This window comes from Bicyclus anynana, chromosome 9 (genome assembly GCF_947172395.1).
Source record: "Bicyclus anynana chromosome 9, ilBicAnyn1.1, whole genome shotgun sequence".
Classification (NCBI taxonomy): domain Eukaryota; kingdom Metazoa; phylum Arthropoda; class Insecta; order Lepidoptera; family Nymphalidae; genus Bicyclus; species Bicyclus anynana.
Genome location: NC_069091.1, coordinates 6849220 through 6870958, shown reverse-complemented (window position 1 = coordinate 6870958; position 21739 = coordinate 6849220). Strand labels below are relative to the sequence as shown.

At 33.3% G+C, this 21739-nt stretch overlaps 2 protein-coding genes across 2 annotated transcripts; one reads left to right on the top strand and one right to left on the bottom strand.

Moving 5' to 3' along the window:
* LOC112044673 (phosphatidylinositol 3-kinase regulatory subunit gamma) lies at positions 1 to 5551 on the bottom strand. Its single transcript, XM_024080595.2, has 4 exons — positions 4923 to 5551; positions 3944 to 4642; positions 3233 to 3529; positions 1 to 1547 (listed from the first exon to the last, which is right to left on the bottom strand). The coding sequence occupies exons 1-4, from the start codon at positions 5000 to 5002 to the stop codon at positions 1313 to 1315; spliced, it is 1311 nt and encodes a 436-aa protein (XP_023936363.1). The 5' UTR covers positions 5003 to 5551; the 3' UTR covers positions 1 to 1312.
* A 1281-nt stretch (positions 5552 to 6832) lies between these two features.
* LOC112044664 (transmembrane protein 145) lies at positions 6833 to 21148 on the top strand. Its single transcript, XM_052883496.1, has 7 exons — positions 6833 to 7534; positions 8221 to 8496; positions 9181 to 9340; positions 10013 to 10150; positions 11195 to 11450; positions 12023 to 12127; positions 13204 to 21148. Exons 1-7 carry the CDS (start codon positions 7068 to 7070, stop codon positions 13347 to 13349), a joined length of 1548 nt encoding a protein of 515 aa, XP_052739456.1. The 5' UTR covers positions 6833 to 7067; the 3' UTR covers positions 13350 to 21148.
* The last annotated feature ends 591 nt before the right edge of the window (positions 21149 to 21739 follow it).

Sequence of the window (21739 nt, the reverse complement as noted above, 5' to 3'; positions counted from 1 at the left end):
CAACTATCTTAAGTTAGTTGCATTACTATTCATCTATCAGCTGTGCACAATGCAATATTAGGGACGTGAATTTTGTCAGTTGCTTTTGACCTTTAAGGTGTATCCAGTCATATCAGTGTCACGGATCAGGTCACAAATACAAATATATATATTTATTGTGTATGATTTGTACTAATGAGGTAAAAAAATTAATGTTTGTAGTATGGAAACTGGCAAGCCAGAACACCCTAGTGTATTGTTTTTATTTATTGTCTTTAACAAGTTAATACTTGACAGTCATCTCACCTAATGTTAAGTGACAATGCAATCTAAAATAGGAGCATTAATTGGGTAAGAATATAGTTCATCTAACAATACTGACTGGTATCATCATCAGAAGGCCAAAGCACTTGCCTTGGTTTGGTACCATTTTGCCAGTAGGGTCAACCACAGCCAAAACCTACCCCAGGATTGACCTCAAATAATTAAAAAAAAAAACATAAAATTGAAATTGTTCCTAGAAAACAAACTTCTGGGTTATAACGCATGTTTACAGACACACATCTATGACATTAATTGAATAATCATTTCTTTTATAGCACACATGAAAAAGCACATAATTGCATAAAGCTATGACACTGATATATGTGTATATACCCTAATTTCCTTATTTCTACAATATTATATAACATTGTCATGAATCTTTATGTAGTACAGTTAGTTCAAATACCAAAACGGAATGCCTACCAAAGGTACTAGAAGAAGCTGTTTTCAACTCTATTTAACCCTTAAAAAGAACATCAAAAATGTTAAACAGGTTTACACCAATTTGAACAATTCTTTTTCATTATATACATACAAAATTTGGTGAAGATTTTTGGAGAACGGAACTCTTCAATATATCACAAACAGTGCAAAATTACTGTAAACAGTACAATTTTTACAAATAAATTGTACAATAGTTTAACAAACTTGGGTGTTATTATTTTATAAAAATTCTTGTTATTCTACCAAAAACACTGTAATTATCTTTACATACAAATACATTTGTTTTGATCATAAAATATACACATAAAAACTTACATATGAAAGTGACTGTACATTGGAGGAGTTATTTGTTGAGAAAATCAACAAAATGGTATAGATTATGACAGACAATTAACATAACCTTTACCAAAAAAAATATATCACATATTGAGAACTCACCATTAATGCAATTAAATTGCATTATTCACTGGAAGAATTGATATTCATTTGTGCCAATCATTACAACTTTGAAATCCAATTCTAGCCTTTTTTCATACAAAATGACTAGTAGTCTTGTACAGGTCGTTCAAACGTTATTATGGGTGTGTATGGCATTTTCTTTTCCCGTGTTTAGGTGTAACTGTGAATCGTGATGGTAATCTGGATGCTGACGGACATCTGTTTGCTGGGACTCGTGGACTTTCTTGTCTGGTATCTTGACTAAATGTGCATTGACTGGATATTTTAGGGCAGTCCTTAATTGTTCATTGTGTTCCTCTAAAGAGTTTACAGCGTAATGTAGTACAAGCTCGTTTAAAGTTCTGTGAAAATAAAAAGGCACTCTTTAATTCATCATTTTTATCTTCAATAGCAACCCATTTTCGGCTCACTACTCAGCACGAGTCTCCTCTTAGAATGCGAAGGGATAGGCCAATAGTCCACCACGCAGGCCCAATATGGATTGGCAGACTTCACATACTAAAGAAAATTCTCAGGTGTGCAGGTTTCCTCACGATGTTTTTTTCTTCACCGTTTGAGACGCGTGATATTTAATTTCTTAAAATACACATAACTGAAAAGTTGGAGGTGCATGCCCCAGACTGGATTCGAACCTACGCCCTCCAAATCGAAGACAGAGGTCATATCCACTGGTCTATCATGGCTTACATTTACGACCCCTATGGCACAGTTAGTAATGCTGGTTGTCTAAAGAGTGCCTGCGTTTTATATTATCTAATTTGGCTGAGGTTTGGTTTGGTGGTAGGCTAGATGCTAGTGGCTAGATACTGGTAAAGTAAAGGCTTACCGTCAGGCGGTTTAGCGTTGCTGTATAATGCCTCTATAACACTATGAAAGTGATTAAAAGAGTGTCCCATAATTAACGGATAAGACGCAAATTTAAATGGGTCATTATAATGAAAGAAAAATAATTATTGCATTCAAAGCTTCTTGTACAAAAGAAATAAAACATTATTTACACAAATAGTATTATGGTGCATTGGTAATATAATCTGTAATGTTTAACAAAAATCAGATCTTACAAATCTTAATTTCAACGACTACAGCATTGAAAAGACTGATTCAAGACAGAAAATTTTAAAAAATCTGCAAAAAAAAAAGTATAACTTGGTTACCCTAGATTTTTGGAAATTCAGATTAATTTTAGATAATTTGGTGGTACATCTACCATTTGCGTTTTATCCATTAATTATGGGACACCCTGTATATTAAGTGTCTCAAATAACTAACTTGTACCTATTGCCTCTTAAAGTTAGCCCACTTTCATCTTTATATTACAACATATATATGAGTAATTATGATTTTATCAAGAACTAAGTTATTGGAATTGTACCAGACACATAAAATTCACAAAATGCTAAGCTTGCATCTTTTGTCTTATTATATAACTTGTAACAATAATTGCTGATTATTATTATTGATTTATAATTTATGAAGCATCTATACAATAAATATAAACAAAGCCCTCCCCAGAATCTGTCTTTCTGTCTGTTCACATTGTATAAATAAGTTTTTAACAAATTTCCAATGTGGAAATTAAAGAGATAAAAAGATAGAGTATTGAGAGAATAATTAATATTTGGCTAGATTATCATGTATATATTTTACCAGTGTAGAGAAAGTTTCAAGGGATTAAAATAGGAGTATGCTAATAGTAAAGCAATTTGTATGGGCGGTCAAACAAAATTACTAATATCTTTGTTATTTGTGCGTTTAAGTTTGATTATTGAAAAATGTCATATTTAATGTAAGGAAGCTAAAACTGTATAAATTTTCTTTTGAATTTATTTCGCAAATACCCAGTCAATCTTTGCTTTAAATCTATAAATTACCTTATTTACCCGAATGTATCATAAAAATTAATATATTCAAACCTAGTTGATGACTAGATTCCCCCATTGTTGATGTATGGAACACATTTACCAACATAGTTTGCTTTTCCTGATCACAGACAAACCTAGAAAAAAAAAACAGAATAGATACTCACTTGTAAATATTATATGGTTCAGCAAATCCATAACCTCTCTCAGTCTTGAAAATTATACAATGATACACCATATTGTTACAACAAATTGAAAGGGCACGTTGACCTGTTGAATTTGGTCTAATCAAAAATGTGCCTTGTGGTTTCCCTTCTAAAAGCTCTTCAGCTCTGGTGCGGGAACAGTCTTCAACCATCCAGGTCTTGGATTCACGATGCGCATACAGTTCTTCAAGTTTATGAATATTGTCATCTTCTAAGGCCTGGAGGTATTCTTCCGTCTTGCTTCGCCTGTGCAGCCAACTGTAAAAATTTTAGGAGTTTATGTATAAGGATTTTAATTGATTTTTTAAAATTCTATTCAATGGATTAGGCAACACCTTGGAGGGCAAACAGACTAAAAATTCCTACATTTTCTGTTTGAGGTAAGCATTGATAAGCCTGTAATTTCAATGGCCACTATATTCTTTAATAATACAGAATGCTGCTATATTCAAAGGAGCTTTTGATAAGCTACTAGTACTAACATTTGAAATGTGTCCAATGTACATACATTGGAAACATTTTAAATTTAAATACATTTTTAGTACAAAAATGTTTTTTTTTTTTAAATTTATTAGTCTTGTGCAATCAGTTGCAACAGCTTTAAGCAAATTGCTTGTGGGTAATACATGGCATGTGTAGTACAAAAATGTTAATTAAAAAAGTATTGCTTACCCTTTGTAACGAGTTTTTATTGTGTAAAGATAAATTATTTCAGACTTCAGTTCTGTTATTTCTCTTTCGAGCAATAGATTCGATTCAACGGTCCTCTTCAACCTGTGATCCAAATGGACAATTGCTTGTTTGAAATTATTAACTTGAATCATGAGCAACCTATTGTTTTCTATAAGATCATTTTTTTCATGCGGCTGAGCTTTTGACTGCATCTCAATTTGTGCTTTGATGTGTTTATCACAAACTATTATTGTTTCATTAAAACTATCAAGGGCTTGTCTCATAAGTTTCACCTCTTCTCTGAGCCTCATATATTTATCTGATCTTTCATCGTAATCTCTGGTTTTTAATACAAATTCTTTATGAATTTCTTTGTATCTCGTTTCTAATGTGTCATCATTGAAATTTTCCCCACCTTCGTTTTCTAGATGTCTCGAAAGAGGGTACATAAGCTTGATATCGAGACTACTGTTGCAGTGCGCCAGGGAATATTCTGTGTAAAATCTAACGAGGTCCACAATGGAGTTAAACTCAAAGGGCTCACAGAATCCATAGTGGCCATTTTGGTTGTAGATTTTTATTAACTTGTTTGTGCCCCCTTTCCTGACTGTCAATGTGTAACCACTGTCTTTGTTTGAAGCATTGCGGACTAGAAAAGTGCCATCACATGTGTCACGGAGTTTTTCATTGGCTTCATCCCTGTAATAAAGAATTTAAGTTAATCATAAAATAAACTATATATGAAATATTTTGTAATACTTTGTCACACATATCCATTCTTACACAATAATCATTTTTCATTAAAATTTTACTTTCTTTAGTTTTAGACTTATTTTATTGACAAGCAAATAATCTTTTAATTATATTTTTTTTACATTTAAGCATATTATTCAGTATTACTACTGTATTGCTACGATTTTATGCTCGTAAGAATTTAAAAAAAAATGCCGATTATAGTAAGAAAAAAAAAGTAACTTACCGTGTAATATCACCCCAATACCATTCGGCGTTTTCTAAACTATCTTCCGCAGATTGTTGTGGAACACCTATTTCTACCATTATAGCGATATAACACACAGATAAGATGCACGAAACATACAAAATGTAGTAAAAGTCTATCTCAATTCGTAAATACACTAAAATCAGCAGGTAGATAGTTAATGGTCACTTCCGCTTCATTGAGGTTAACAAGCCTACTAAACCATACAAAGGGTAAAAACTACAAATACAAAGGAAAATTTTCGCAACTTTATCATATCTTAATGAAACATGCTTAAGAAGTGAAGCCGAAATCAGCAATGTAATACAAATTACCATAAAAATATCTGGGTTTAGAGTTCACAAAGGAATGGATTACAATTGCTACTTGCTATGGCTGACAACTGACAATCAAGTAGGAAAAGCTGTTTCTATTGAACATCCTAGAGGATAAAGTGTAAAACATTGTTATACACTGAACAACTCTTAAAACGGCTCTTCTTCAGTTCTTTATTAAGTAAATTCGACAGGATTAATATCTAAATTTTAAATCGAAAAATATCACTTTATTCTTCAGTACAGCACCTAACAAAATCAGAATCAGAATCAGTGTTACCAACTCCCAAAAATATTTATCCCTAAAGTTTGTGTCAAAAACCTCTAAAATCGCATTAATTATTGAGTTGTCCCCTTAAAAAATATAAATTCATAATGATTTAGAAATAAAATGCTGTAATATGTTTCCAAAAGTCTTTATTTAATTTATAAAATATTACGTCTTCATCTGAAGATTCGGATTTTTTGAAATCATACATGTTGACATTGAATAAATTTAACATATTTTTTTACTGTATACAAATTTAAGAAAGAAATATTAATATTTTCATATTAAAAATACAAATTAAAGAGTCAAAAAAACCCCTGAAAATACCCTTAAAAATTACAGGCCCCTAAATAAATCCCATTTCACTTATTTAAACCCTAAATCTGGGGGGAAACCCCTAAGTTGGGAACCCTGATCAGAATCACAGACAGACAGAATACAGATTAGAAATTATAATAAAGATGTCAGATCCTAAAAATAAAAACGAACACGAATTATTAATCTGTGTTAGATAACTAGGTGTCAAAGGGTATTTCTGTACCTTGAGTATATATTCTTATAAATACCAACTATTTGTTGCATTAAAAAAGCATTTTTAAAAATATATTTTAAACTTACTGGTGACTGGAACTTGAAACACGTTGAAGCTGTAGTTTTGCTTAGCTCACTCTACGATTATTATTTTTTTATCTATACTTAATATTATAAAGCTGAATACTTAGTATTATTTAGCTAAAGAGTTAATCTCAGGAACTACTGGAAAAAATATTACAGTGTTAGATAGCCAACTTATCGATGAAGGCTAAAGGCTATAATTCTTTCACACATTCATACAGGAACGGGAACTACGCGGGTGAAACCGCGCGGAGTCAGCTGGTTTAATTTATGTGTACAATTATTGCCAAGGAACATATTTACTCAGGAGATTATTGCTTAGATACATAGATAATGGTGTCAAAGAGTTATTGTATGACAAATATGTCAAACATATAAAAATACTCAGATCAAATACAAAATTCGTCTGAGATAAAAGAGAGTAAAAAATATTATTATTTAAACAAAATCCCGACTGCTTAAGCGTAATGAAATAAAAACAATTTGAGGTGAATCTGAAAACAATCGAACCGAACACTAAGTAGTCTGAGGTGTGTAACAATATTTTTCGTCTGATGTCCAAATGCTATACATATTTTAGTCTGTATGGACTAAAAGAATCTTTAGTTTCTAGTCTATAGTGATCTGTGATCTTTAGGGAATCTGTTGTTGTTGGCTACAGACTATAGTGATCTGTGGCTACAGAATTACAGATAATAAAAAAATAAATTAAAAAATTAAAATGACAAAATGATTATTGAGTTGAGGTATTTTTCCTACTGTAAAATTCTTGAATTATGTATTTTATATCTATAAAAACAGATTTGTGACGAAAAATACTTTACCATGTGCAAGTGCGACGTATCTTCATTATAAACCGAGTAATTAAGACCCATAACTAATGTAAAAAGAAATGTGGATACAGTGCTGTTCTATTTTTATGTCAAAATGTTTAAAAAATACTTACTTTTATTATTTTCCTCATTAATAATCACCGCGTCAGCTACACATGTAAAAGGAGAGTTTTCGACTCAGGACTTTTTCAAGTTCTTAGTGAAGTTCGGCTTTCAAAAGACTGATATACATTTCCAAAAGGAAACATATGGCTACATTTTCGGTAACATCACATCGAAAGAAAATTTTAAATATCCAGTGACTTTTGCAGTTTTGGACCGATCACATTTTTTACATTATTACAAAAGTCGTGATATTATTGATAAGGAGTCGGCATGTCAGGCGATGTTTCAACAGCTAAATGGCTCTGCTTATCATCCAAAGTGCAATGCCAATGGTCAAGACCTGTTTAGGAGGATCCCTTGTCCTGAAGGCAAACTCTGTGTGGATGAGGACACGCCATGGAATGTGGTGAAAAAAAATCAATTTACATATGTTATTCAAAACAATGGACAGCCAAGGTAATACATCCTGTAAAGTACTCCTTAAAAATCAATCTTTTTGTCAAATTAATCATTATTTGTTAGTCTGCTGCTTTGTTTGAATGGTTTGTCAAAGTTCAAACATTGCTTTAAAAAAAAATTAAATGTGTGGTTTGTTAACACCAAACACCAACAAAAGTAAAGCAGATAGTAGTATCTAACAAAGAGTATAGGAGGTTGATTTTTAAAATTCATTAGTATGGTTTTAAATTTTACAAAAAAGCATTAATCACATAATGTTATAATACCAGAGTAGAAGTACGTTTTATATATTTTATTAAAATAAATTACTGTCTGTCCTAAGAGTTAGGCTGGGTTCACATTAGCATGGGCATGGTTTTATATTATTTTATTAGAATAGAAGAATAGAATAGAATAGAAATCATTTATTTGTTAACACAACACATAACTACATAATAACTTAAAACTAATACATTTACATCATAATAATAACTTAAAACTAATACATATATATATAGAAAATATATATATTAGACAATGCCTCGTGAACCCAGCCTAACCCAGCATTGTTTTAATTATTATTGTTATCATTTGACTTTAATATATAACTTATAATTATGTATTTGATTTTATATAAAAAAACTTCTTTCCTGTAAGAGCACTCTGTAGAACAGAACTTTTTAATGAATATTCATATTTTACAGGTTCTGGTATGTTTCAATGGTGTCCTGCTATTTGGATGAGGCAACTTGCACATGGCACCATTATTCTGGTGCACCATCCTCTGACAACAAGACCTTGACAAACACACCACAAACTATAGAGTATGACTTCTGGCTGGTGAATGGAAGCCCTAACCTCTCTCTCTCTAACACAATGTTCTACCAGTTCTCATTTGACAGACAGAATACATTGGAATTGTATTTGGTTTTCTGGCTGTGCTATATTATACTTCTGCCTGTTCAAATTTATGCAGTCAGGTAAGTTTTCTTTATTAACATTTGTTATACAATTTAACAATCAAATGTAGTTATTATAAAATTGAGTTATCCCATTCCCGTAGGGCTAAGATGTGTGATAAAGTACCCATGCGATTTTAGTGCATGTGAGTAATTATAAAAATAAATAAGGTAGTTGTACTGTTAAGCAATCTGAATATATTCTGTTCATATAAAGAGATTGTTTCTTAATAACACAGATGATTTTTTATATGCTGGAACCTGGTACATGTCTAGCTAACTATGAAATGGATTGACAGCCAATCAATCGGGCACATCTGGGTTCATTTCCCACAACTGGAAATTTGTGAGATGAGCATGGGTATTTTCTAGTGTCTGGGTGTGTTTATACATTATATAAGTTTTTATATATGGTATATAATTGTATGATGAAATCAGCTATCTTAGTAACCATAACGCAGGCTACACTTAGGTGTTATTGGTATATGTTTATTTATATTTATTTTGTATCTCAACTTTGTATGTCAAACAGAATTCAAGATATTGATTATTATATCCTTCCTTATTATATCTTATTCTATCCTTTTGCCTTTATATAGATTTCAGAAAGAGAAAAGTGGAGACTGAATTTATGTAAATGTAACTAATCGGCAGTAAAAAAAATTTACTTCATTTTATTTTATTTATATTTATTTTAAATTTCAGAACACAAAGGCATCCTGTCACTAAGCTGTTCACTTCAAGCCTTGTGCTTGAGTTTGTGGCTCTCTGTTTCAATGTGCTACACACTATGAAGTTTGCTGCAGACGGTGTTGGCTTCCCGGGGTTGGATGTAGCTGGTGATATACTGGATATTATGAGCAGAGTTAGTAGATGCTATAAATCTTATTACCTACATATAGGAGAGATTTTTCCTTCAGGTTTAAAGCTCATGAATACTCGATACGTATAAATAAAAGTTGCTGACGCCGTTGACTTTGTCCGCTCTTAGACCTCCTTAATCTGGCCCTGTCTTAAAATACCATCTAACAATAAACTACCACCCTGCTAAATTTTATTGTTGTATGTCACAAGCTTTGTTATTCTAGATAAATTGAAGTATCTGTCTGTTATCTTAAAATCGAGATAACTGTGTCTTCTCAAGTGCAAAAAAATTAAATTGTCCATTTGTCTGGGCGAATCTTTGCAATGACAGAAATATAAGGGTTTTATTTTGTAACGCTCAAATCGTCAGATTATCGAAATGTACACCTTCCTTATCTTAATCTGACATGCTGCATGAGTATTTCTGAAGTTAGTATTTTTTTTGGTTACCTTTAAGGTAACCACCGATATTAAATGCTCATACTTGGTGGAAGTACTGAACAACGTGCTAGGTATATTCACTTATGTTCATCTGCCATGCTTGAGTAATGCCAAAAATCCCCTCTTCGGCTCCTCTACTATAATATTTTTATTTCATGCCAAAATTATAACAGTAATTCTAAATGTATATTTGTTAATTATTTTAATTAAGATAATTTGTTTTCGTTTACAGACCCTCTTTATGCTCTTGCTCCTTTTGTTGGCAAAAGGCTGGGCCGTCACCAGATTAGAGCTGACATACAAGCCACTGGTTTTTGGAGTGTGGATGGTCTATGGAATTGTTCACATACTATTGTATGTTTGGAACACTGTAAGTATACATTTTATGAAATTACAATAAAATGGAAATCATAAAAATTTAGCCGTCTTTTGGTCGTAAATTAAATACTTGTGACGAATATAGTATAGAATTATGTAGGCCTAAGATAAACGGTACGACACATGTCGTGAAGAGAAAAAAACAGTCGCGGCCGAACCGGATATATTGCTTTGTTTGTTGTCTCCTACCGCAACAAAAGAGAAAGCATATTAGTTTAGAGCTTAGTTTCGGTTCATTTTGTCTTCATGAGATATTTCGTGGTATCTTATATTAGACCTAATGGTCCCCAAACCTGTTTAATTTTACGGTAAATTCGTGCGATCAGTGGACGCATTTGTATTGACTTTATAAACAAAGAGTACTACGATCCGTTTGATGCGATACGTCCTATTCTTACGATGCGGACATGTGGACGCATACCATTAGTAATAGGTTCTCGCTTTACTTTCTGGTTACAAACAAAAGTTTTATAGTATAGACTAGCTGACGCCGCGCGGTTTCACCCGCGTGGTTCCCGTCCCCGTAGGAATACGAAGATTTTATATACCCCATAGCCTTCCTCGATAAATGGGCTATCTAACACAGAAAGAATTTTTTAAATCGTACCAGTAGTTCCTGAGATTAGCGCGTTCTATCAAACAAACAAACACTTCAGCTTTATAATATTAGTATAGATTAGTATAGATGTTACTAGCGCGTCGAAACTGTGGCTAATATTAAATGTTTGCTTAATTTGCTTTATTGAAATGGTGGGTTAATGTCATTTATTCGCATTGTCTACAATGTCGAGTTTTGTGTTTTAAGAACTGTAAAAACTATATATACATAAATACATAATATAAGTAAACTTTAACTTTTAAAAATTGTGCATCTATATGCCAGTGGAGTAGAGTAAATTCTGATTTTTGCGGTGATTTTGTATAGTAGCGTAACATATCTAATAGTATCTTTGTCTTTAGTAATGGGTACAGAAGCCTAAAAACCAAAATTTTACTTTGGGTTTTATGATATAAAGAGTATTTGTTTGTTTTCCAGACGGAAGTGGATATAATAGAGGAGATAGACGAGTACCAGACGTGGCCGGGCTGGCTGGTGCTCACTCTGCGCGTGGCCATCATGACGTGGTTCGTGCTGGAGCTGCGGAACACCATGATGTACGAGCACAACATGCCCAAGCTCAACTTCCTCCTGCACTTCGGCGCCTCGAGCCTCGTGTGGTTCGTCTACTTGCCGATCATAGCGCTCATAGCTCTGCAGATTAGCCCGCTGTGGAGATTTAAATTTATTTTAGGTGAGTCCAAGTATTGTAATTACTTTTTGTTCCAGCAGCCCTAATACATGATGATGCCTTTAGTTCGGAAGGCCTAGCTTCGAATCCGGAGCATGTACCTCAAACATTTCAGTTGTGTGCATTTTAAGAAATTTAAAATCACGTGTCTCAAACGGTGAAAGAAAACCATCGTAAAGAAACCGGCATACATGAAAATTTTCTTAATTCTCTGCGTGTGCGAAGTCTGCCAATCCGCATTGGGCTAACATAGTGGACTATTGGCCTCACTCCTCACATTCGGAGAGGAGCCTTGTGTTCAACAGTCTTTTTTTTTTACAACTTAATACTACAATCTCACCTGATGGTAAGTAATGATGCAATCCAAGATGGAAGCGGGCTAACTTGTTAGGTGGAGGATGACAATCCACACCCCTTTCGGTTTCAACACCACATCGTACCGGAACGCTAAATCGCTTGGCTGTACGTTTTTGCCGGTAGGGGTAGGGTAAAAAAATAAAATGAAAAAAAAAGTGGTCTTAGAGAAAAAATAGTTTGGGAACCTCTGGTCTAAAACTCACTCGTGTTTTTTACAGGTATAACTTACTCTGCAGATTGCCTGGCGTTTTGTGTGATGGCGCATCTGTTGTGGCCGACGCGCTCCGAGCAGTATTTGTTGCTAACACCCTCTGATTATACCGGTATGGTTTTTTCTTCTCTTATACAGGGTGTTTTGTATAATTTCCTATAACTTTAAGGTGTTAACGAGATCGCTTGTAGGAACCAAACTGCTTAACTAATATTTTAGTAACTAAAAAAAAAATTAAAAGTTTTCATTCAAATTAATTCAAATAATTCTATCAGTGTATTAATTGCTTTGTTACATAATATTATGTAACAAAGCAATGTTGCATTTTAAAATAAGTAAAACAATAACAAATTAGGTTCTCGGCGACTCAATTAATTCAAAGTGAAACCAGCCATATTGTTAAGTACTCGACCTCTGCAGAATACAATCAAGCATGCGGTATAAGAGACACAATTTAAAATCCATGTATAAAAGATATATTATTTACACAAATAATATTCATTTTAGAACACATCTAACACTAGAGTTATGGGAAATGCTAATTTACGTCCTGTATATTTATTTAATTTCTATTATTAATTTTTAACAATACTTGCTTAATGCAAAATATAGTACATTATTAATACTTCATGAAAAAAATCGAATCGATTAGGGCGTTTTTCAGGGATCCGCGGCAGCGCCGCAAATCTGACCCTTTAAATCCCTGTAGCTCCGAAAGTAATGATCGCAGATACCCTGTTACTTTTACAAAATTGCTTTACTATTACCATACTACTAATTTATATGCAACTAGCGGACGCCCGCGACTTTGTCCGCGTGGAATTAAGTTTTTAACAAATCCCTTGGGAACCATGGATTTTTCTGGAAAAGTAGCCTGTGTTAATCCAAGCTGTAATATATCTCAATACCAAATTCGGTTCAGTAGTTGAGGCGTGAAAGAGTAACAAACATTCATATCATCAAAATCATCAGTTTTCGCAATTCTCGGGAAACCATGGATTTTTTCGGGATAAAAAGTAGCCTATGTGTTAATCCAGAATAAAATCTATTTCCATTCCAAATTTCAGCCAAATCGCTTCAGTAATAGCGGATAGAGAAACAAATATCCAAACGTCCATACAAACTTTCGCGTTTATTAGTAGGAGTAAAAAACTGTCATCATCCCTATTGTGTCTTGTATCTCCACAGCGGGTATAGAGGAGCTGGATGAGTTCAGCGAATCGCCGCACGTCGTCCACAGCGACACAGTCGCGCTGACGGCTGACAGCATCAACGCTGACGACGAGGAGGTCATCTTCACGCGCCCGCACAAGAACGGCGTCGCCTACTCCTAGCAACGCGACTAAGTACTGTGACCTCGTGGAGAAGGTATAATTGGTCAACTTTATACTTCTGGTACCTTATATTGAAGGTATACACGTGTTCGTATAAAAACGGCGCTGTCTGCTCCTAGCAATGCGACTAAGTACTATGACCTCGTGGAGAAGGTATAACTGGTCAACTTTATACTTCTGGTACCTTATATTGAAGGTATAGATACACGTGTTCGCATAAGGACTGCGTCGCCTACTCCTAGGAACGCGACTAGGTATTGTGACCTCGTGGAGAAGGTATAACTGGTCAACTTTATACTTCTGGTACCTTATATTGAAGGTATAAATTCAGGTGTTCCTATAAAAACGGCGCTGTCTGCTCCTAGCAACGCGACTAGGTATTGTGACCTCGTGGAGAAGTTATAACTGGTCAACTATGTACTTCTGTTACCTTACGTAGAAGGTACATATTCACGTGTTCGCATAAGAACTGCGTCGCCTACTCCTAGGAACGCGACTAGGTACTGTGACGTTGTGAAGAAGGTATAACTGGTCAACTTTATACTTCTGTTACCTTATATTGAAGGTATATATTCACGTGTTCGCATAAAAATTGCATCACGTACTAGCAACGCTAGGTATTGGGACCTTGTGGAGAAGGTATAACTGGTCAACTTATAGTCTGTTAACTTATATAAATCGCACATAGTCATGTGTTCGCATAAGAACAGCGTCCTATAATGCGACTAGGTATTGTGACCATGTGGAGAAGGTATAACTGGTCAACTTTATACTTCTGACACCTTATATGAAAGTACATATTCATGTGTTCGCATAAGAACGACGTCGCCTACTTATTTGTTAGTTGTTATATTGCAATGGGACTAGATACTGTGACCTTGTGGAGAAGGTATAACTGGTCAACTTTATACTTCTTGTACCTTATGAAGAAGGTATAATAGTTCAATTACTTGTGTAGCAAGCAAAAAAAATCTTGCTACGAAACTTGATATGGAGCAGGTATGGTATGTGAATAATGATAGAAAGCAGAATCTTATTTCTGGCTATAGGTTATTAATTTTTAACCGACTTCCAAAAAGGAGGAGGTTCTACGTTCGGCTGTATGTATGTTTTTTTTTTATCAAGTATTATTATCCTATAGTTACATACTGCATTTTGTTAAACCGAAATTTGTATAATTTCGAGTTGTTCGAACGTTATTATAGAGGAACTCTATTTCGATTTTCGTTTTCGATTACTGTAAAAACTTGAGGTACTGATATTAGATTAGCTGTCGACATCTACGTATTAGGTTATAAAATCATGAAAATAAACTACATTAGTTTCTTAAATTTAAGAAATTTATTATGGCTGGAGTTTATTTATGTAGTAAAATCCTTTCCTACTTATACCCTGGGAAAGCTATACAAATCGTTCTAGAGTACAGAATTTATTGACCTAAGGCAATTGAGACTACGATATATTCGATTACGACATTGAAGTTACGACTCTACGTAGTTACGATTCTTCGTAGTTACGACTCTTCGTAGTAACGACTCTTCGTAGTTACGACTCTTCGTAGTTACGACTTTTCGTAGTTACGACTCTTCGTAACTAGTCGACTCTAACGAAAATTTAAGAATGTCTCTCCCAGTATACGGGAGGGGAAAAGAAAAACTCTACTTTTATGAGTAGATTTTGCATCAAATAATGAATATAAATATAGTTCTTTTTTTACAATTAATTGTATATTCTTTATTTACTTTATTAGATAAGTCGGCACCAAATTAGTTATAACAAATACAATCAGTATAACATTTTTCTATTTACTTTTTATATGATTTTTTTTACCCTTGTAAATTAATTGTACATAGTTTAAGGAAACTTGAGCGAGATAATTGATAAAATAGCAGAGAGAGGTTAGGGGAAATCAAATCAAAATAAAAAAAAAAACATTTTATATACGCAAATTTTTTTACAGATCAGAAAATCTGAAGTAGCGATTGTTCTCGTCTAAGTTTTCTGCTCACTTTTTTATTTTTGTACATTATTTAATTTAATTATTATTAATTCAGATTGACTCGAATTACGTAACCTTAAAATATTTTTTTTTACTAACTAATATATTTTTTATCTCTCTGTTACTTTAAGTAGTTGTCGATATATAGACCTTTCTTAAATTGAAGATAATCACTTTAAGAGAAAAGTCAGTACGTACATTCTTATCACCATTACAAATGTATTAAAATATTTTTTTATACATTTGTAAAGCAACGTAATGACAATATTAATTTATCATTATTCATATTAAATTGATTTTTGATTGAAATACAAACGCACTCTAGCACATTTGTGGTTTAAATACATTGACGTAACTGTACAACTGGCGTTGACAGAGGAGTCAATAGACAGTTTACTGGCGTGCCGTTTTAAAAGATATACGATTTGGACGTACCAGCATACTACAACAAAGTATGCTGGTATGTCCAATTTTTTGGAGTTTACTCCTTAAGAATCAATTTTTCTTAAATAGCCCCCGGTATAAAAAAAATATGGGCAGTAAAATTCGATGAAGGAATGACAGCGTTACGTTTTTTGTGCGCAACCTATTCTACACACCTGTTAGCGGGCTCGCACGCCGCGGCCTGCTGCTCCGCGATTGCACACCTTTTACTTTTCAAGCGTATGTATTGAGACGTACATAGTGTACGCTGCGGGGCAACATACACCTATTTAGACAATCGATCTGAAAGAGTAAACTCTATTCGTGCGTCGGAGCTGACACACTTTTTTTTTCATTAATTTCAAGGTTAGTTTAATATAATTTGCAACAAATTGAGACTAATTTCATGCTCACACGTTTTTTTTTATTAAATAAATCAATTGGTAGTTGACATCTTTTATCAAAGTTATACCCTTCGTTGTACGTCAAAAAAACAACACGCTTTACGATAACTAATATCGAATTGGCTTTTTTTTGTTTATTTACAGATTCTTTGCATACTAGTTGTTTCATTTTTTGAGCTAAAGAAATGATATTGTATCTATCTGTATTGTATCTATCTGTCTATTTACTTTTCTGTTAACGAAATGGCACCAGCTCTCCAAAAAAAATCGTTTTATAACACTTATTTTTCAAGTCCACCTCTTTTCTCACTGCGGGGGCTGTGATGTTGTTTAATACTAGTCTTATGAAATTACTTTTTACAAACATTTTATAGCTTTACTTATTCAAAGTGCCAATTAAAAAAAAGTAAAATTCAATTTGGTTAAAAATCAAAATACTTACCCAGATGTTTATGAAAAGTGTTCAGACTCTTAATAACAATAAGTATATCACGCCCATGAGAGGTTAGAAAAGTTGACATTCCTATTAGGTAGATTATGTTTTATGAAAAAAATGCATAGAGTTCAATCCATAAACATTATTAGATGTAATTGTAGACGGAGTACAGTTAATAGACAATTATTTAGCGTGCCGTTGACAAAATATATTCGATTTTGATGTGATTTTTACATCGTAACACAATACACTCAACTGTTTACACTTGCCAGACCTCAAGGTCCTGCAAAACCATGCGATATGTCACCGAATATCGAATTTACTTGTGTCAATTCTTTCAAATCCTTGCATAAGTTGTTTTCTGTTTGAGATAATGTGACGGATCATATACTTCTCTGTCTAGTGCCTACAGATGTAAATGGCTAATATCCGGCCGCTCAGAGATTGCGTTTCTGAGAAGTCGTGGTTGAATGGGCGATGTAACTTAGAGCTAGCGTCCAAGGTTGTTGTACTGTTTCAAGGTTATGCCAATTCTTTGTCTTTATAGTGATGAGACATCAAACGAGGCAATATTGAATATAATTTGTCCCATTGGATCATGACCTGGCAGAAACGCAATCTCTGAGCGGCCGGATATGAACGATTTAGCGGCAAGTAAATGGATTTACAGGCTTTGTTATTAGTATCTGAGAAAATATCAGTAAACTTGTATTTTTTTAGAAATGACCAAATAACAGCCTAAAAAATTAAAAAAGAAATCTAATCTTGAACCTTTTAAAGCATTAAAGAAATCTGTTTTCTTGTCACAAACGGTTAAATCAACGATATGCAAAAATTATATAACAATGACTAATGGAGATTAACGCTTTTTAACAATGAATGTGTTTATTAAAATTTATTGTGAACATAAATTACGCAGTGCTGTCACGAGATCGGAATAAAATTGTCAATTAATTAAAAATATAAGTACACTTATCTACAAATTATCGTAGACAAGGTGCTTTATCATATATTCGAGTTCGTATGTTGATAAACTACATCATAGCATAAGATTACTGTAATCCCTGTGATAAATAGTCCTTAATAAATTGTTTTTTTTATTGTGTTACCGTGGTATCTTTGTAGAAATAATGAATTTTTAAGATTAGTTCTTTGATTTTATACTATTAAGTACTTCCTGAATTATACTTTATACTGTAACTAGCGGACGTCTGCGACTTCATCCGCCCTAAGACCTCCTTAATCCGGCCCTGTAATCTGTTTCAACTTTGTACGTATTGCGGTTTTTGAAATTTCGTGACCTTTTTCATTCATATATTAATAAAATAAAAAGTGACAGCACGGCATTTTGAATGAAGAATCTATTTATAATCCCTATCATTGAGTTCATAATTCAGAATTGACTGACATGGTGTTCTTTTTACCTAAATGTTGATGACTAATTATTGAAAATTGAGTAACATCTCTAATGTTGCTAAACCAACTTATGGTAAATAAGTTTTGAAACATGGCAACACGTTTTTACAACAATTTATAAACCTGCCAGAAATTGTAAATTGTTGATGAATTTATTAAATTTAAGCTACCTATTAGTAAAATTACGATTTTGTCGAATAAAGTCTTTGTGTTAAAGATTATTGTTAGATATATAATAGTTGAATATATTAATGAAACGAAAAAATATTGACTGCTATATTTCATATCTTTTCGTTGAAGTAAGTAATGAAATAAGAGGTTATTGAAAAAATCTCGTTATTCTGTAATTGTTATAATGAAAAACAGTACATAAATGTATATATTAAGTTAAAAAATGATTTTTTGTTCATCTTAAAAAAAGGCATTTTTTGGATGTTCACCGGTTTCACCGTCAATTGTATAACGATTTTGATTATTTTGATATTGTATAGGTACTTAGATACTTCTGATGAAGTCACTTGAATGTTTTTGAAGTTTTTGTTATAGACAATTATAGCCCACCATATTACCAGTGCCGGCTCTAGCCCACGTAGCGATCGGGTACATTCAAGACACTAGCGATTCAAATGGAATAGATATGTATTTATTTAGATTTGACGGCCTCCGTGGTGCAGTGGTATGTGCGGTTGATTTACAAGACGGAGGTTCTGGGTTCGATCCCCGGCTGGGCCGATTTAGGTTTTCTTAATTAGTCCAGGTCTAGCTGGTGGGAGGCTTCGCCGTGGCTAGTTACCACCCTACCGACAAAGACGTACCGCCAAGCGATTTCGCGTTCCGGTACGATGTCGTGTAGAAACCGAAAAGAGTGTGGATTTCATCCTCCTCCTAGCAAGTTAGCCCGCTTCCATCTTAGATTGCATCATCACTTACCATCGGGTGAGGTCGTAGTCAAGGGCTAACTTGTAGAGAATAAAAAAAAACTGATTTTTTTACCAATTTTCGCCTTTATTTAAATGTCAACAATGGTTTAATAGTATTAAATGCTCTACTTTGAGCAATGCCAGATATATTCCGGCTAAAAGTCCCTGCACCCACGTTCTCTGCAGTTCTACTAAAGACATCATATCATTACATCTTGTACTAAAGGCAAAGCTGTCACAATGTATAGTGATTGTTGATTCTGAAAATGCACCATTAGCGCAAAGACCACCTGGCCTAATCACAACTTTGGTCTTTATTAACAACCTAATAAATTATACATTAAATCAACTGTGAAATGTCTTAAACCTACTGTAGGATATCCACGAAGGGTTAGAGTCTAACTAATTTCAGTAGACTGAAATCGCCCGCCAAATTTAAAAAATCATTAAAACAAATTCAAAAAACATGCGTTTTTTTTTATTAAAAAAACATGCGTTTTCATAATTTGTTTAAATTATTTTTTGTTTGTGAATACACCTATAAATAAGTATTAAACTCGGTTATTCCAATATTTGCACTACAATTTTCAAAATTTACCACGATTTTTTTTTAAATTGGCAGCCGATTTCAGTCTCTACTTTCATTGGATGACATTTGTTAGATAGAATCTCAATTTCGTATTGAACTTAGTGAATTAGCTTGCAGGGCATGTTTTAGGTGCTGGAAAGATATTTAAATTTTTACAGACTCTCCAGAAGCGGTCGAGCTTCCTTGACCTTTTACCCTGAATTTCGAAAATGTGAAAACCCTGACTATCTACCATTTGCCGTAAGTTTTAACCGACTTTAAAAGGAGGAGGTTCTCAAGTTAATCGGTATGTTTTTGTATGGGCTAGTTCATGCACATAATTCGTAATATGCCAAATCGATATCGCTACTACGCACTGAGAATAAGACTCCTTTTATTAGTAAAGTATTTGTAGATCATGGCTTTTAGAGACTTCATGTATGTATGGTTTTACGTAATAGATGATTTAATGTGTAGGTATACTATGTCAGGTTACTAACTTAAAAAAATCTGTAAGAATAAATCATCCAAATATTAGAGTAGCAATTGGATCAAATGTTCATCTTTAAGTAGATTAACGCAAAGTTTACGACTTGATAGTTTAAGTAACGTACGTCACACAAATATCTAAATATAAATTAATTTCTAAAAGTGTCTTGTACGTAGTATGAAATCTGAATATTCCTTGTGCAAGGTACTTTTTACACGTATGCCAATATTTTTAAGTTTAGATATTTGTGTAGGCGAATTAGAATGTGTCAAGAATATTGTACTAGATAAACCTAATGGTTATTTATTAATTAGGTATTATAGAACATTTTGTAAATTTATAAAAAATAATACGAGTTAAAATATAAGAGCACTTTACACTGGATGTTTGCACGAGACCACAACTATGTAACGAAGTCGCTCGACGTGGATGTTCCTTAATGCTTATGATTCGAATATTACGATGTGATTTTTCAATTTATTGTAAATATGTGGAATTATAGTACAACTAGATCTCTCATTATATTATGTGAATGGAACTTTATTGATGAAATTTGATAAATGTACTTATTTAAGTATATGTATGAAATAGTTTTTTACAAAGGATTTTTGAAATCACTGCAATTGATGAAGAATAATTGTACCAAGTTTCGTTAAACGTCCGAATCCGAAAGTTAATTCGTAGAGTAGTTTTTGTTTCTATATCGAACATAGAGGCAGACATTCATTTTTGGCATCAGTATCAATCACTAATCACCCCCTGATAGTTATTTTGGAAATATACTTATTTCATGTACAGAATTGACCTCTACAGATTTATTGTAAGTATAGATTACTGGATAGTATAATTGCAGTGATTTTGAAAAGTAACTAACAAAAAGCACAGTTCCATTTTGTGATAAAAAATATAATTTACAAGAAAACTTACATAGTATAGCGCATAGTTTAAGTGAAGATATATTTTTCAATTGGTAGTTAACGACTACTGATTAGTTATTATTAATTGCATTTTAAATAAATTTAAAAATATCTGGGTAGTGTTGTCTAGTGTTAATTTATTAAGTTGTCATGTGCTATGTACCTCACGAACAATGAAGGCCGAAAAGATAATGTGCATAAAATAATATATGAAATAATCTCTATATTTTTATTGTTTTATTTGGATTAAGTTAATAAACAATTCCTTTGGGATATCCGCTAATGGTAATCGGGTAGAGGTACCGAATTCCCTACATGACCCGTGGACCTTGAATAGTCGTGATAAGTTGACCCTCGTTAAAAAGCCTGCTCAAAGATCAGAATCAGGTATATCTTGGAAAACCTCATGAAAATCGGTCCGTTAGTGTTATGAATGAGCGATACTTGAACAAATGAACAGACAAAATTTTTAAAACTTTTTATATCCTGATTATCAATAATATCTATCGTTATATTCGACTCACTGCCGAGCTCGCGTCTCTCAGGATGAGAGGGGTTAGGCCAATAATCCACCACGCTGGCCCAATGCGAATTGATAGACTTCACCCACGCAGAGAACCAAGAAAATTCTCTGATATGCAGGTTTCCTTCACCGTTTGAGACACGTTATATTTAATTTCTTAAAATGCACACAACTGAAAACTTGCGAGGTGCATGCCCCGGACCGGATTCGAACCCACCACCCTCCGGAATCAGAGGCAGAGGTTATATCCACTGGGTTATCACGTATCTCTATCTAAACTATTCCAACTTCTTT